This window comes from Drosophila pseudoobscura, chromosome X, assembly GCF_009870125.1.
Source record: "Drosophila pseudoobscura strain MV-25-SWS-2005 chromosome X, UCI_Dpse_MV25, whole genome shotgun sequence".
In the NCBI taxonomy this organism is placed as follows: domain Eukaryota; kingdom Metazoa; phylum Arthropoda; class Insecta; order Diptera; family Drosophilidae; genus Drosophila; species Drosophila pseudoobscura.
Window position 1 is genome coordinate 5,296,484 of NC_046683.1, and position 17,287 is coordinate 5,313,770.

Genomic DNA, 17,287 nt, shown 5'->3' on the forward strand with positions numbered 1-17,287 from the left:
CGGCCAGACAGACTTGGCCATAACGACTCGGCTATGGATGCTGATCGGGAATATATATACTTTATGGGGTCGGAAACCCTTTCTTCTGGCTCTTACACACATTTAAACGAATTTCCTACACCCCTGTGCCGGGGGGGCCAGGGTTGCCGTGTGTGCAGCAAATAAAAAGCGAACAAATTTCTGAAATCTCTTCGAGTGCAAAATGCCAGCAACACGGCCCACCCCCCACGCCCCCCGCGGCAGACCGAATCGGGACTGATAATAAAAATAAGCATAAAAGTTAAATGCAGAGAAGAGAGAAAAACTGCGATGTAGGGGTTGGAGGTGAGTGGGGCGGGGGCGGGGGAACAATGGTGGGGACTGGAAAAGTTTTGGGCGCACAAAGGGTGGGGTATTCTGGGGGTATATAAATCCAAATAAGCTTAGTATGTGTAACTTTGGTGGCAGGAAGATTTATTGTTTGATTGTGCAACGACCACGCCTCCCACACCGCCCCCATGCGCCCCAGTCGATTTTATGAATTGTTTTTAGCTTTTGTTCTGAAACCATAAAGCATTTAAATACGCAGCAGCCTTCCCTCCGTCGAGCCAGTCAAATGCGATTTCGATGGAAATTGAATTTTTGCGAAAGAAAGTATCAATTTTCCATGCCTCCTGAAGCACTCAACCGCAAGGGCCAGTCCTTCAACGCAATCATCTTTTAAAGAGAGCCACTATTGTGGTGGGATATCAGTGCCCCATCAGTCTGTACGGCATCCCTAGCGTGGGTCAGTAATCCATGAATATACGGCCACTCTAGGAAAATACCAAAGATACGGCCACATGAAAAGGAGTTAGATCGAGGCTCGATCATTCATCAGGAAAGTAAAGACGTGTTCGGGGAAGTAAAACCTTCAAAAAGTATTTCTCATAATCGTCCTCGTCCCCTGGCCCCTCATGGCAGAGCCAGAGCCACAGCCAGGTTGTCGATCATCAACACATTTGTGCGAGTAAATGCGCTTTTTTTTGGGGTCAGAAGGAGCCAAGGAGCAATGCACATACCCAGTCCAGAGCCACAGCTCTCCGGCTCGCCTTCTTCTGCCGTGGCATGGATAATGAGCGGCGCTCCACTTGTGCTTCACCGCCGCTTGCCCCCGTCTCCGGCCTGCTCCCTTGGAGGTACTTTGCCTGCAAATTGCACTCAATTTGCATACTTTTCGCATGCACTATGCTGCCTTTCCAGGTGGCGTTGCCGGTGCTGTGTCGTTCGACGTATCGTATGTTTATTAAGAGGCAATACCTGCTGTCCTTTTCAGTGCCGGGAACACACCGTATCCTTATCGATCGATTGGCAACGGAATATATAAACCTTATAATCGATGGCATAATTGTCAAATAATCCCATCAGACCTACAGTTTCCAATAGACTTGATTCTTGCTTTATAAAAAGCACTCGGCTTCAGGCACTTCGTTGTCATTTTCCACACTCAAACTGTGCCCATTCTCTTGTGGAACTAAGCTCCTTATTACTCACATAGATAGTGCCTACTTGAACTCTATCATCAGCATATGAAACACCACATTTGGTAGATCATTTACATGTAAATTGTGAGCAGACGAAAGCCATATGGAGCCTTGGGTATGGGACGAAGACCGAGAGGCGCTCATAATGGATTGCCATCTAATAGATTTCACAAGATTTTCCAGCTTAGTGCATAATATCTCGTAGGCCCAACAAGTAATCTTAAAAGTGGCATCACATTACTATTATCTGGCTCTTTTTGGATGTCTTTGACTTTTTTAGGTGTTCATTGTAACAATATTTATTATGTGGCACAATGCAAACAGATTTAGTCGAATGTCATACCAGAGAAAGTTTCGCAGAGAGACTTATCCCTTATCCAGAAAGGCATTTCAAAGAGACTGAATCCGATAGAAGAACATCGATATACAGGGCACAAGCGCAGTGTTGCTAGGGTCCGATAACTGCTTATCGTCTAGGCAATGCGAGACAGTGTTGCCAGATTATTGTTGCTTATCCAAATGATAATATCGATTACATTGTGAACACAACTCTAGCTTCTATCACAGCTATTAACAGGTACGAGTTTACCCTAACTACAGGTTCTTTTGAGCCCCTACATCGGGCTCAACAGATCTCCGAGTGCCTACTACTAAATGGTTCAGTTTTGTCCAAATTTGACCAGTGCTTATTGCTCGTGGAAAATCCAAACTATAACCACAAACTCTTAATAAACTACGATATATTTTGAGCTGTGTTTAGGGATGCTGCCTCTTGTCATACACTTGATTTCTAAGCCAAGTACGTGGTTTCTACCTTGAGTCGAGCAGAGATATTGCCAAAAGATGCCGAATGTTATTTCTAAGATCTCAAGCTGGTCCCCCTACTCTGTGCAAAGCATTTACGAGTATTATAGTCTATGAAATTCGTGAGCCATTATCAATGTTTTGAGGGCATATCAGGCCATGCTTGGAGAAGACAGAGAGTCCAGTAAATGTAGCATGAACTGCTAAAGGGAGATGGTTGGGCCTCCAGATTGATTGCGAAGGGAGTCACCAGCAAAGACCAAATCTGTATATATCTTGTGTAAGCCTTGTGCTTCATCTAGCCAGCAGTCTAGAAGCTACCAGGTCTATCATTCTCCCAGCACGGGGAGTGACAAGAGTCATCAAGCAACAAGGCACCGAAACACCTAAAATGATCCTGGAAGCCAGGATAATAATATAATATAAACAGCATGATAATAATGGCCCCTATTGTACTCATGAAGGGAAGAAATCTATCATCTCAAAGCCGGAAAGGGCCAGTGCCTGCCCTGCCCTGTCAAAGAGGTCCGAAAAGCTACTCCCACCCATCAACAGTGCAATGCCATGAACCTTTGAACCTCTAGGATACGAAAATCATGTGAAAGACGAGAGTATGTCTTACTGGATGTCACCCAAGCGACACAAAACATCCATCAAATATTGGAGTCCTCTCTGAAGTCCTCTCTGAATCCCAGGGTAGCGTGCTTGGACCTCATCTACCCAGGAGATGTGCCGAGAAACAACTCCGACACTCGCTGATGAGACTGCCATCCCCAGACGCTCGAAGCCGCTCCGAAACACTCATAATCCCATCTGGTGGCCTTGCCACGACTCTGAGGGACATACAGGCTAACGTTTATGTAAATAATGGCCATTAGAGCGCGGATATGATCTGAAAAGAATGTGCTAACATGCCTCCAATGGAGCAGCAAGTCCGCTGAGAGCTCTTCATAAAAGGGCAATAACAGTATTCGCACGCCCTTCGCCCCAAAGTTTGTTCGCCTTTGATGATGGGGAGGCCGTACAAGGACAGGCGAATGGGATGAAAGAAATGCGCCTAATTTTGCATCACACATTTGTTGTTCCCACGCTCGTCGCCCGGCACTCAAAGACCAAAAGAGGGGGATAGGGGTACATCTCGGATAATCGGATAGCATTCGGGGAAACCCCGGGCCGGAGAAGTCAAGAATGCCTGAAATTTGAGAGTGCGGCTGCTTTTTGTCGCCTGAGCCAAAGCCACCGCATTTTGTGGTCAGGGTCCTGTGATATAACACGGAATCAAGGCTGCACGGCCTCCTGAAAGGGAGTACTTCGTTGACAGCGAGATGGATGGAGATGGAGAACGATAGACAGATTAGACAGATTACACTCAAATTAATCTGTAGATGGCCATCATCAACTATCATCATCTATTAAATGTAAATAGTTTTACCACAACCAGCTCTGTGGTTTTTTCGAGGGTACAAGAACCGAATCGAAATTTAAATGCCGGAAAAAAAGCGCATAAAACAAGCCATATCAATTAGGTTTGTTCAAATCGATTTAAGCTGACAATAGACAAAGGCTTTCCATGGCGGCTGTTTTTTTGGACAGTCCGTGGTTCCCGGTCGTTGGGCAGTGAGGGGCGCCGCCATATGCCAATTACAAGCGAAAATATAACCGGCAATAAAATGACAACGTAAAGTCCCACAGAGCAGTCCATGCAGCACAAAGGCGACGTCAACGACAGATCAAAATTGCCTTAGATTGGGAGCTCGTTTAGCTCATTGAAAGACAATGGACCGAAGGGCGCCGCCACAGACCATACAAATCGTTTGCTAGAACCAAGGGATTTTAATTTGCGGCCAGATCCGGGTCGGCTAACAGGGAATGGGGCCGCAATGGAACCCCTTAGAACCACTAGACAATACACATATTTACATATTTCGCTCCGGCAAGCTCCACGAAAGTTGTTTGAAGGACGCGGCTAATGGTTATTGATTGCCTACCAGGAAGTCTAAGGTGTTACACCGACTCCGCCCGGCTCTCATTGACAATCACGGAGCCGGGGCATAGAACATTTAACAAAGCGCGCAATTGTGGAATTTCTCTCTCTCTCTCTTTTATTTGCATATTTAATTTGTTTTGAGTTTTCTGACGCTGGCGCTGTTGAAAAACAAAAAACCGCTGACAGACAAAACAATCACGGAAATTCTTCGCAAACAATCCGTGCACAATCCCACATCGCAATCACATCGCATCTGCTATCTGCATCTGATTTAAGGCCCAGTGGCTTGCCCTCGAACCGACTGAACCTTTCGAGAACTGCACAAATTTTTATGAGTGAAATAACCGAATATCTGCTTGTGGGACCAGAATTTCGAAAACCAATCGCAACGACCTGCTGTTTCAGCGCAGCGGCACGCCCAGCACTCTGTTATATCTCGCTCACTTCGCCAGAGGGCGCCATTGTACTAGGCGGAAAAATTACCCTTTTTGTGCCCGATACTCAAAGAAATTGATCAGCATCAATAGCCGAGTGGATATGGCTATGTCTGTCACTATAGCACCTAGATCTCAGAGCCTATAAGAGCTGGACTAAACAAAATGTTGTGCCAGACCTCTGTGCTATCAGAAAGGCCGAAAATCTAGGGCATCAACGAGTCATAAGGAATAGCCACTTCTACCAGATCGCAACGGATGATTATTGTGGCCTGAATGAATAAGTTACACCTTCCACGAGCTTACTCCCTCACTCGCTCTTGCACACACTCTTCGTCGTCCAGTGTGCGCTCCTGGCGGAGAGGAGCTAGAAAGTGAGAAAGAGAGACAGAGATTCGCAGCCAGGTCCGCGGATCTACAATGCGTCGATCAACCGTCGAGCCAATTGCCGAATAGCTTTGCTCCTTCGAATGTGAAATGGAGTTTTCAATGCTAGCTGCAAGAGCTTTGATTTTCAACAAAAGGGCACCGGACCTTGCTCTAAAAGATTCGATGCAAAGTTGCCTCCTGGTCGACGCATCCAGCAAAATGATTTAGCTTTAGTAGCCTTTTCTTTTGGTGGCAAACAAAATGCCGCTCTTGATGGAAAGCACCAACCGCGAGTACAATGGGAGTCTCGTACCGCAAAACAAGTTTTCGGTTGATGCTGACGACTCCAATGGCCAACAAATCCAATTATGGTAGTTCCCTAGGCAACCAAATTTAACGCTTACCAGCTGCGTTGCAGCACCCACCAATAGTGCCATTTAAAATGGAATAATTCGAAAGTTTGAAGTTCTGTTGAATAAACCATGGCATTGATTTGCGTGCTTGTTGCATTTTAACGAACTTCCACTTGGCCATTTGTTCAAAGCCTTAGCGAGTGGAACTGGAGATCTGGGCACAACTTCCGGTGAGCAGAAAGTTCGGAAACCAACCGCACCTGTGGATGATGGAGATGATCACAGCCTTTCAGGACGAGCAGCCAGCGAGCTGCTTATTATATCCTATGCCATGAACCACGAAGGCTAAAAAGCAGGGGCTTATTTTGATTAATTAAAGCCCCTTTTCGCGGAGTGTATCTATTAGAACATCTATTGGACTTATCGACCAGTCGTATCAGCTTCAGACCAGAAGCAAAACCGCTATGGCAAAGGCATAGTGTGTGATGGAGAGAAATATATGCTCTGGTTTCGATTTCATACTCTGAAACAATGAAGCAATAAGATGGATAATAATATAGACCGCCTTTAGAGGCTAATACCTGGCACTCGAAGAGTGTAGGGTGTATGTAACACCCAGAAGGAAGCATTTCCGACCCCATAAACCATATATATTCTCGATCAGCATCAATTTGCGAGTCGATACAGCCATGTCTGTAAACCCATAAACCCCCATACCCATTCATTAGCAATTTTTAAGGCCCCAAATCCACCGTATGCGCATTTGCGTCTTGCCAGGCGGCCGGAATAAATCGTTATTGTCACGGCTGGTGGCGTTTCGTCACGGGGACTAACTGGGATTCGGAACCGCTTATTGTACGTAACATAATCCCAATCCTCTTATCTACATCGTTACGATTTGCCATCGATACATCGTTATCGTTACGTGGCGAGCCGTTCGATACAGCCACGGGGCCACGGGGCCGCGGGGCCAGCGCTAATTACCCACGGCTCCATCCTTAAAAATGATGCATAATCCGTAATACTTGATGGTAGTTTTTTCCAATCAGACCTGAGGTCCTTCCACAAACCATCCCTTTTCGAATCCATTCCTTATTGAGCGAACTAACTCTTTGAATTGTTGCGTGTTCCTTTCAGGTGGAAGTGGCAGCTGCAGGACTCCAGGACAACAACCATTAATTAGTCGCAGCCTTGTCTGTCGCACACCCACAGCCACACAGCTTCGGAGGCGAAGGACGAGAAGCAGAAAAGCAGGCAAATCCGGACCACAATACAAGCGCGTCAAAAGGATTAGCCGGCAAAAGGACGATAAACAGGAGTGGGAGATTGGGAGATTGGGCGAGTGGGCGGGTGGAAAGTGAGCTTAAAAGTTCGCGAAACACTGACACCCAAAGCGAAGCGACCCCAAACAGTGGGGCCAGGACCCACAGAGGACCCGCCAGGAACGGGGATTATCGAGGTCCGCTCAAGTCCGCCACTTGGCACATGTTCAGCGGCCTGCCGCCGTGAACTGGCCCCAGCACTAATGACAGTCGGACAGCGGCAGAGCCCAGGACCGAGCAGGATGGAGGCCAGAGCGAGGGTGGTGCTCCTGGTGCTGCTGGTGCTGCTGGCCCTGGCACAGGAGGCACTGGGACACGCGGACTGGATGCAGAGCTGCGGCAACTGCCACTGCCACTGGAACTCGGGCAAGAAGAGCGCCGACTGCAAGAACAAGTCGCTGGCGAAGATACCGCAGGACATGAGCAACGAGATGCAGGTGGTGGACTTCGCCCACAACCAGATACCCGAGCTGCGACGCGAGGAGTTCCTGATGGCGGGGCTGCCGAATCTGCACAAGGTCTACCTGCGCAACTGCACCATCCAGGAGGTGCACCGGGAGGCGTTCAAGGGCCTCAACATACTGATCGAGCTGGACATTTCGAGCAACCGCATCCGGGAGCTGCATCCGGGCACCTTTGCCGGCCTGGAGAAGCTGCGCAACGTGATCATCAACAACAACGAGATCGAGGTGATGCGAAACCACCTGTTCGTCAACCTGAGCTACCTGTCGCGCATCGAGTTCCGGAACAACCGCCTGAAGCAGGTGCAGCTGAACGTCTTCGTGGGCGCCCTGCCCATCAGCGCCATCTCGCTGGAGCAGAACCAGCTGACGCACCTGCACATGGAGACGTTCAAGGACCTGCAGAAGCTCATGCACCTGTCGCTGCAGGGCAACGTGTGGAACTGCAGCTGCGAGCTGCAGGCCTTCCGCGACTACGTGATCTCGAAGCGGCTGTACACCCCGCCCACCGCCTGCCAGGAGCCGGCCCAGCTGCGCGGCAAGCTGTGGAGCGAGGTGCCCTCGGAGAACTTCGCCTGCAGGCCCCGCATCCTCGGCACGATCCGGTCCTTCTTCGAGGCCAACCAGGACAACATAACGCTGCCCTGTCGCATTGTGGGCACGCCGCACCCGAACGTCACCTGGGTGTACAACAAGCGACCCCTCAACCTCAACGACCACCGCATCCAAGTGCTCAACTCGCTGGAGCAGCTGCCCCTGCAGCAGCCCTCCCAGGTCATGACCTCCGAGCTGCGCATCTTCGGCGTGCGGGCCTCCGACAAGGGCTCCTACATCTGTGTGGCCGACAACCGGGGCGGCAGGGCGGAGGCCGAGTTCCAGCTGCTGGTCGACGGCGACTATGTGGGTGCGGCCTCCGCCTCCGACGGCCTGGGCGGGCTGGGCATGAGCGGGGCCATCGGCGCCTCCACCAGCGATCCGCAGACGAATGTCTTTCTGATCATGTGCCTGATCACCACCGCTCTGCTCTTGCTTCTTATTGTCGTTGTGCTGACGCTGTTCTGGTACTGTCGACGCATTAGGACCTACCAGAAGGACACCACCATGATGAGCGGCGATGGCCTGATATCCACGAAGCTGGACAAGACCCACAACGGCTCCATGCTGGAGGGCTCCGTCATCATGGAAATGCAGAAGAGCCTCCTCAACGAGGTCAATCCCGTGGAGAAGCCGCCCAGGCGAACGGACATCGAGAGCGTTGACGGCGGCGACGATGGACACGAGATCAAGAAGACCCTTCTCGACGAAACAGTTTACGGTGAGTAGCGCTTGTATGTAACAAATCGAGGGGCATTGACTCGGGGTAGCCTTCCAGAAAGACTCGTATGTATTGGTCATATCTATCTATATCAAGCAAGGGTCCGATGCTAGGACTACCACGGATCTGCCACTCATTCCCTTCCTCCAGCTCGATTGAAACCTAATTGAACCTCCTCTCTTCCTTCTTTTCTTGTCTTGCAGTGGCGAATCGGTCGCGTGACGATGAGACGCATTCAGTGGCATTGTCGGACACGACGGCCACGCCCCGCTCCAGGCACACCTACGTGGACGACGCGTATGGCAATAGTTTGCCGCCGGATCTGCTCGCCTTCCCGGCCCGCGTGCCACCCACCTCGCCCTCGATGCAGTCGTCCCAGTCCAACATACCGGACCAAGTCCTTTACGGCATACGCTCGCCGCCGCTGACCAGCCCCGTGTACGCGCACATGACGCCCCACGGGATCTACGGAACCACCACCACGGCGGGCACCCACAACGGCTTCATGACGCTGCAGCACCCCAAGTCCCGGAACCTGGCGCTAATCGCCACGGCCAACAGCTCGCGGCAGCAGCAGCAGCAGCAAATGGCCGCCGCCCTGCACCACCAGCACGCAGCTGCCTCTCCGTTCCTTCCGGCCCCCGTGGTGTACTCGCCGACCACGGCCGTGGTGATGAAGCAGGGCTACATGACCATACCGCGCAAGCCGCGTGTGCCCAGCTGGGCTCCGAGCACGTCGGGGGCATCGTCCCACCCGGGCACCCAGCTCAGCGAGTTCCAGTCGCCCACGTCGCCCAATCCGAGCGAGACGGGAACGGCCACCACCGCGGAGCTGCAGGCGGAGCCCGTCTACGACAACCTGGGGCTGCGCACCACGGCCGGCGGCAACTCCACGCTGAATCTGCACAAGGCACTCGGGGCCCAGGGCGCCCAGCAGCAGTACTCGATGCGCGATCGTCCCCTGCCCGCCACGCCCAGCCTCACGTCGGTGGCCTCGGCGGCGAATGTCAGCAAGATCTACGAGCCCATCCACGAGCTGATCCAGCAGCAGCAGCAGCAACAGCAGCAACAGCAGCAACATATGCAACAGCAACAGCACCTTTATCCCTCAGAAACAGAGTCTCTGTATGGGGGCAAGCACCATGGGATTACCATACTGCCGGGGGCCAGCATCAGTGGGGCCGGCCTGGGGTACGCCGGACCCCTGTCGCCCTCGGTGGCGACATCAGGGTCACCCACACACGCCAGCATCGGCAGCATGGGCAGCATGGGCAGCTCGGGCTCGCCGAAGATTGCAAAGATACCACCAAGACCACCACCGAAGCCCAAGAAGAAGATGTCCGTGACGACGACGCGCAGCGGGCAGGGCAGCACAAGTCAGCTGTTCGACGACGAGGGCGAGGACGGCACAGAGGTTTAATTTGGCACCCCCACCCAGCTCCAGCCCCAGCCCCAGAACCGAATCGAAGCCCGAAGCGACGCAGCAGCTGCTGGTCCTGCCTCTCGAACAGCCAACATGGCTGCCACATGCCTCCTCTGGATGGCTCCGACGTGTGTGCCAAACGACTGATGTAAAATTTAGTAATTAAACCGATAAGCATACGACTATGCACGACTATACAGAAGCAAACAGATGACTGCAGCTCAGCGACACAGGCAGCCGAGAAAAACCAGAACATCAAATGTGTATATTTAAAGCAAAAACGGAGGAAAGTAAGAAAGAACGAACGAAAGAACGAAACCAGATGGAAACCTAGTACCCAAGTTGAAACATTTTAGCATTATCTAATCCCAAATACATATTAGCGGAGATATGTAAGAACCCAATTTACTTGCTGCAAACATACATACACACATATACAAGTATATAATAATATAAAACAAAAAACAAAATTTGAAAAAGAAAACTCTTAGCTCGAAGAAAAAACCGGCATCGAGACACAATTACATTCTTGTTATAATTAAAAAAAAAAAGAAAACAAAAAGAAAAAACCCTTACAGAATTGTATAATAGTAATGCATACAGATTTAAATAGTAACTATTTATATATATATATATAATTAATATACACCTAAGACGTACACACTGTATACATAGGTATGTATATGCAGAAGGTTTTTTTTTAATGGATTCCCTGTAGGGGATTGGGAAGTATGTATTGTAAGGCGTTTGCACTCGCAACTAAGACAGAGAGGACGATGTAATTGAAACTTAAATATATACATACATACATATGTACTTGCACTAGCTATTCGAATACATACATACATACATAGTATATTAAACCGATCTGCATGTATTTCAATAAGTACATGAATTTCTAGGCAGAATATTTATACATACGATACAATACCATACGATATAGCCGAACCCTAAATGTTTCGAAACCAAATCGCAAAAACACACACATACTTAATATAAACGATATACTCGTAAACAAGAAGAAAGAAGCATAAGAATAACAATAGAATACCGTTTAGTCAACTCTTAATAGGTCTTTGAATTGCAAATCAATACGAAACAAAACAAAAATTAAAGATCAGCTGTTACAGCTATGTATGTGGCCTGCGAGTAGAACAGGCACGACTGCAGTTCCTGAGTGCCCCTCCTTGGTTATGTTTTTCAATTCAGTCGTCGCGAGTCACCCTGCTATTGTGATAGCCATCGGTCGATGTGGCTGCGGTTACACCTGAAAGCACTTTGAACGAGCTTAATACACGCTTCCCATGCTTTCTCTTCAACTTTATTTTACCTTCATACACGCACCCGCCTGTGTACGTGTACTAAGTATTTATGATATGTTTACCAATTTTTTTTTGTCTCTCAATTAGCAATTACACTTTCAATTGATTCATGGAACGAAACAGCAGTTATATGTGTGTGTATTTTTATGAATAACTGCCAAGCTAAACCATTTCATGTAGTGGATTTTGAATCAAAAAATACAAAAAACAAAACAAACAAATGGATAAAGTTGATGTGGGTGTTTCAAATATAGAAATCACAGCCATAGAAAACTGATAGGATATAGGAGACGTTACGCCCATACTTGCCTCTTGAACGACCTTTTGGTGTAGATGTCCTTAAGATCGCGAAAGGAGTATCAGCAGAGGCTGAAAACCCAACCCAAAATCGTTTGATTAAGCAAAAGTATTAAATATTTAATAATTATAATTAATTTTTTTTCGTACTGCTTTCCTGTTTGTAGAGATTTGAACACTACAATTGTTTGTATTTATGTATAGGATTGTTTTTGAATTTGGAGCATGCGCCAAATATTCGAAAGAAGAGATCTCTAAACGCGAAAATATATGTAGTACTTTGCAGGCATCATTTAAAATCACAACAACAACAACAATTAAAATGCATCAGACAGACACAAAATTTTTTATCAAATTAGCCAAAATCCAAACCATTCTAATTTTAAACAATTTTAAACTAAATTTAAATGATAGAAGGGCTCTTACACATAAGTTTCTTATAATTTTTGCATTGTTTGCTAACATTTAAAATACTAAAATTAAATATGAATAAAACGGATTCAACAAAACAAGTTTTTTTTTAAATTATATTAGATCTGCTGGGGCTTGGCGATCGCAGGTGTACATTCAATTCATGTAAATCCGTTGCACAACCAGAACCCGTATAGTATACACATGCATATACTTATACATCTGTTCTTGATCAGAATCAACAGTCTGCTTCTGAAGTATTCTCCATCAAACTCGTCTATTCATCTTCAGCACAGTCAGTTTAGTGAGCTGGGGACAATCCTTGAGGAGCCCAAGGATAGGCACTCTGCGACGTCGGCGGAGGTGCTAGCCGAGGCAGCGAGCAACGAAGCTTAACGATGATGACCGTTAACCGATAACCGATAACCGATGAGAGGAAAGCGGACGGTCTCACTAGACGATCCAGCGCGTACATGTTGGTTTGGTGGCAAAGAAGAACCAGTCCAGAGAGGAGTCTCTGAGGAAGATAAAGGTGAAGTCGTGGAGACGTAGGACCGGAGTCTGAAGGAGGGAGACTAGGACTGGAGATGAAAGTCAAGGGCAGCAGTGGCGATCGACCACACACTGGAGGACAACGCCAGGACAGTGTGGTTATCGGTAAGAGGTTGAGGCCGAAGATTGAGAGGCTTTGAGGTTAGCGGAAGAGCCAGGGGGAGCTTAGGGGAAGAGAAGCACAGCAGGAGGCCATCGATTAGCCAACCTTGGGCCAGTCAAGAAGGTTGAATTTACGGAGAGGAAGCAATTACGAGATTTTGATGCCGTTCGACTGTCTGTACCATCACGATCCTGGGAGAGTCGGACCCCCACAGATCTGGCCCTAGTTGTCTGAGATATAGCCTTCCGAAGATTCGGATTGGAAAATACTGGTTTCTTCTGTACGCTATATCTCTGCTATACTTCAGCTGATTGAGGCGCAGCATGTCTTCTCGTGATCGGGCGACTCCTGCCAATCGACTGCCACCGGAAAAAAGGACATCAATTTTTTCACGATTTTCGCGAAAAATCATGATGTAACCATCATTAAATTTGCCAAAAGTCGGCCTCATTTTCGAAGTCGAGATTTTGATGCCGTTCGACGGTCTGGACCATCACGATCATGGGAGAGTGGGTCCCTCACAGATCTGGCCCTATTTGTCTGAGATATAGCCTTCCGAAGATTCGGATTGGAAAATACTGGTTTCTTCTGTACGCTATATCTCTGCTATACTTCAGCCGATTGAGGCGCGGCATGTCTTCTCGTGATCGGGCGACTCCTGCCAATCGACTGCCACCGGAAAAAAGGACATCAATTTTTTCCCGATTTTCGCGAAAAATCATGATGTAACCATCATTAAATTTGCCAAAAATCGGCCTCATTTTCGAAGTCGAGATTTTGATGCCGTTCGACGGTCTGGACCATCGCGATCCTGGGAGAGTGGGTCCCTCACAGATCTGGTTATATTTGTCTGAGATATAGCCTTTCGAAGATTGGCATATCACTAAAATACTGGTTTCTTCTGTACGCTATATCTCTGCTATACTTCAGCCGATTGAGGCGCTCTTGTAGGTCCATTTTATCCTTCATCTGTATTCATCTTATTTCTTCTTCTTAAGTTATTATTTATTCGTTTACTTTATTTAACTCTTCCTTCCGTTTTAGAGGGTCGCCCAATCCCGCGGATACCGTTCAGCCCACCATCGCTTATCAGGGGCTTCCCCCTTCTGGTCGAGTGAGCGCTCGATGACGGACGTCCACTCTAGGTGCCTGACCGCGTGACATCGCACGGGGCCACGATGCCGTGTGCCCCTCGGGAAATGGCCTGGGTAGGATACATGCAGAACCGTATCCTTGCAGTACAGAAGCGCACACCTTGAAAGATCCGGACCTTCAAGGCCATCTTCATTCTTCGACCTGGCCATCGACAAGGACTTTGACTATGGCGACCGAGGGAGAGGCTACGCGGGCTACTAGACTCTAGATAGATATCGTTGTTGTTAGATTTAAGGATTTACCCGTCCCTTTATGTGGATAATAGATATACGTATGCTTAATGTTGTTTATTTATTTATACTAGGCTTAGTTTTGATGAATAAAACTATTGAAAAAACATCCTTGTTATATCCTTTTTTGGGGCAATTATCCCGATTACAAAAAGGCGTGGCACGCCCAGATCGGCTCACAAATAGCGGAGAAAACTAAATATTTTTCATTGGGGAAAATGTCCTTGATCCTTGGGAAGGACTGTATCAAGTCCGGGACATTTTTTCGATTTTAGGTAGCTTTGGCAGGTCCCGATCGGCCCACAAATGGTCGAGAAACTGAAATATGTATAGTTGGGGTTGTTGAAGTCCTTACCGAAGGATCGAGGACATTATTCTGATCACGGCGAGCCATGGCACGGCCCGATCAGGCCACAAATAACGAAGAAAACAAGATATATATGTCTGTAGGGGGTGTCCTTGATCCTTGATCCTTCAGAAGGACTGTACTAAATCAGGGACATTTTTCCGATCACAGGAAGCCGTCGCACGTCCCGGTCGGGCCGCACATAAAGGAGAAAACAAGATATATATGTCTTTAGGGGGTATCCTTGATCCTTGCTCCTTGATAAGGGCTCCTTCAAATCAGGGACATTTTTCCGATCACAGGAAGCCGTCACACGTCCCGATCGGGCTACACTTAAGGTAGAAATCAAGATATAGATATCTGGGGAAAATATCCTTGATCTTTGGTCCTTGATAAGGAATGCATTCGATCAAGGAAGCTAATCCGAACACAGGCAGCCGTTGCCCGTCAATTGTTGTACAACAACAACTCTCAACCTGCGACCTCTCAAATGGCCAAAAACGAGAATTTCCAAACTGGGATACCAGGCGAACAGAAATCAGCAGAAGGTCGCTGTTTTATTTTTTTAAAATTATTTTTTATTTTGTTTTTCGCTTCCGTTTTGTAGCCCCCAAAAGTATGCCACAGTTTTTTTAAATCGCTAAAGTTGCTTGCTGCTGATTTCTGTTCGCCTGGTATCCCAGATCTGAAATTCTGGTTTTGGGGCCATTTGAGCGGTCTAATGTTGGGAGTTGTTGTACAACAATTGACAACAACAACTTTTGTTGTTTTCTCCGTTATCTGTTGCCCTATCTGGGCGTGTGACGGCTTCCTGTGATCGGAAAAATGTCCCTGATTTAGTACAGTCCTTCTGAAGGATCAAGGATCAAGGACACCCCTACAAACATATATATCTTGTTTTCTTCGTTATTTCTGGCCTGATCGGGCCGTGCCATGGCTCGCCGTGATCAGAATAATGTCCTCGATCCTTCGGTAAGGACTTCAACAACCCCAACTATAAATATTCCCTTTTCTCGACTATTTGAGGGCCGATCGGGACCTGCCAAAGCTTCCTGTGATCGAAAAAATGTCCCGGATTTGATACAGTCCTTCCCAAGGATCAAGGACATTTTCCCCAATGAAAAATATTTAGTTTTCTCCGCTATTTGTGAACCGATCTGGGCGTGCCACGCCTTTTTGTAATCGGGATAATTGCCCCAAAACAGGATATAGCAAGGAATTTTTTTTCAATAGTTTTATTCATCAAAACTAAGCCTAGTATAAATAAGTAAACAACATTAAGCATACGTATATCTATTATCCACATAAAGGGACGGGTATATCCTTAAATCTAACAACAACGATATCTATCTAGAGTCTAGTAGCCCGCGTAGCCTCTCCCCTGGTCGCCATAGTCAAAGTCCTTGTTGTCGATGGCCAGGTCGAAGAATGAAGATGGCCCTTAAGGTCCGGATCTTTCAAGGTGTGCGCTTCTGTACTGCAAGGATACGGTTCTGCATGTATCCTACCCAGGCCATTTCCCGAGGGGCACACGGCATCGTGGCCCCGTGCGATGTCACCCGGTCAGGCACCTAGAGTGGACGTCCGTCGTCGAGCGCTCACTCGACCAGAAGGGGGAAGCCCCTGATAAGCGATGGTGGGCAGAACGGTGTCCGCGGGATTGGGCGACCCGCTAAAACGGAAGGAAGAGTTAAATAAAGTAAACGAATAAATAATAACTTAAGAAGAAGAAATAAGATGAATACAGATGAAGGATAAAATGGACCTACAAGAGCGCCTCAATCGGCTGAAGTATAGCAGAGATATAGCGTACACAAGAAACCAGTATTTCAGTGATATGCCAATCTTCGGAAGGCTATATCTCAGACAAATAGGGCCAGATCTGTGAGGGACCCACTCTCCCAGGATCGTGATGGTCCAGACCGTCGAACGGCATCAAAATCTCGACTTCGAAAATGAGGCCGATTTTTGGCAAATTTAATGATGGTTACATCATGATTTTTCGCGAAAATCGTGAAAAAATTGATGTCCTTTTTTCCGGTGGCTGTCGATTGGCAGGAGTCGCCCGATCACGAAAAGACATGCCGCGCCTCAATCGGCTGAAGTATAGCAGAGATATAGCGTACAGAAAAACCAGTATTTTAGTGAAATGCCAATCTTCGGAAGGCTATATCTCAGACAAATAGGGCCAGATCTGTGAGGGACCCACTCTCCCAGGAGAGTAACAGAATAACAGATTGCACTCTGGATCAGATCGGATCAATATTTTGGTCAGAAGGAACAAATGCAACTCCCAGCCACGCGCTGACTCACACTCTTCCTCGTGCAGTATGCGCGCTCTGGCAGAGGGGAGCGAGAAGAAACGCACACTGATTATCGGTACCGGATAATGTTGCACACTGCGTCTGGGTTATTTTGAATATTCAGAGGCAGCTTAAATGCTGAATAAGCTGTTCTGCTTCCCTCCCATAAATTTGCTGCAATGTCAGATGATCCAACTGCCAATGCGATGAGAAACTTTTTGCCAGTTCCAACTGGTGCACCAAAAATATGTTTATAACTGCTCGATACACTTGCTGGCGTTGTCGAACATTTTCTCTGTCTCCGTTTCAATTTTCTTGTTGATCGCGCCTCTTTTGATTGAGATTCACGGAATTGCGACATGCTCACACGCAGATTTTCGTTATCTTGTTGGATTTCTTCGTCTGTCCTTCCTCCTCTATGCATTATTCATTCAGCGGTCAAAAGGTAAGTGTAACTCAAACACAGATTGACCAAATTGTTCTTACTGATGAAAATACTGATTGAAAACCTTAAAAATTATATCTAGACTATAACTAGTTCTCGGTGGACCACTAGAAGTCAGTTGCTGGCGTTCCACTGTTAACTAGGACGTAGCCA

General features: G+C 47.6%; 1 protein-coding gene across 3 annotated transcripts in view; it reads left to right on the forward strand.

Annotated features, from left to right (window-relative positions):
- kek5 (kekkon 5) overlaps positions 1–12,088 on the forward strand; it is a 116,328-nt gene extending 104,240 nt beyond the window's left edge. For all 3 annotated transcript variants that reach the window (XM_001355452.4, XM_015185689.2, XM_033381669.1), the window contains 2 exons: positions 6,587–8,547; positions 8,751–12,088. In XM_001355452.4, the coding sequence (XP_001355488.4) occupies positions 6,975–8,547; positions 8,751–9,967 (2,790 nt within the window). In that variant the 5' untranslated portion in view covers positions 6,587–6,974 and the 3' untranslated portion in view covers positions 9,968–12,088. The remainder of the gene's footprint in view (positions 1–6,586; positions 8,548–8,750) is intronic.
- Positions 12,089–17,287: the final 5,199 nt, after the last annotated feature.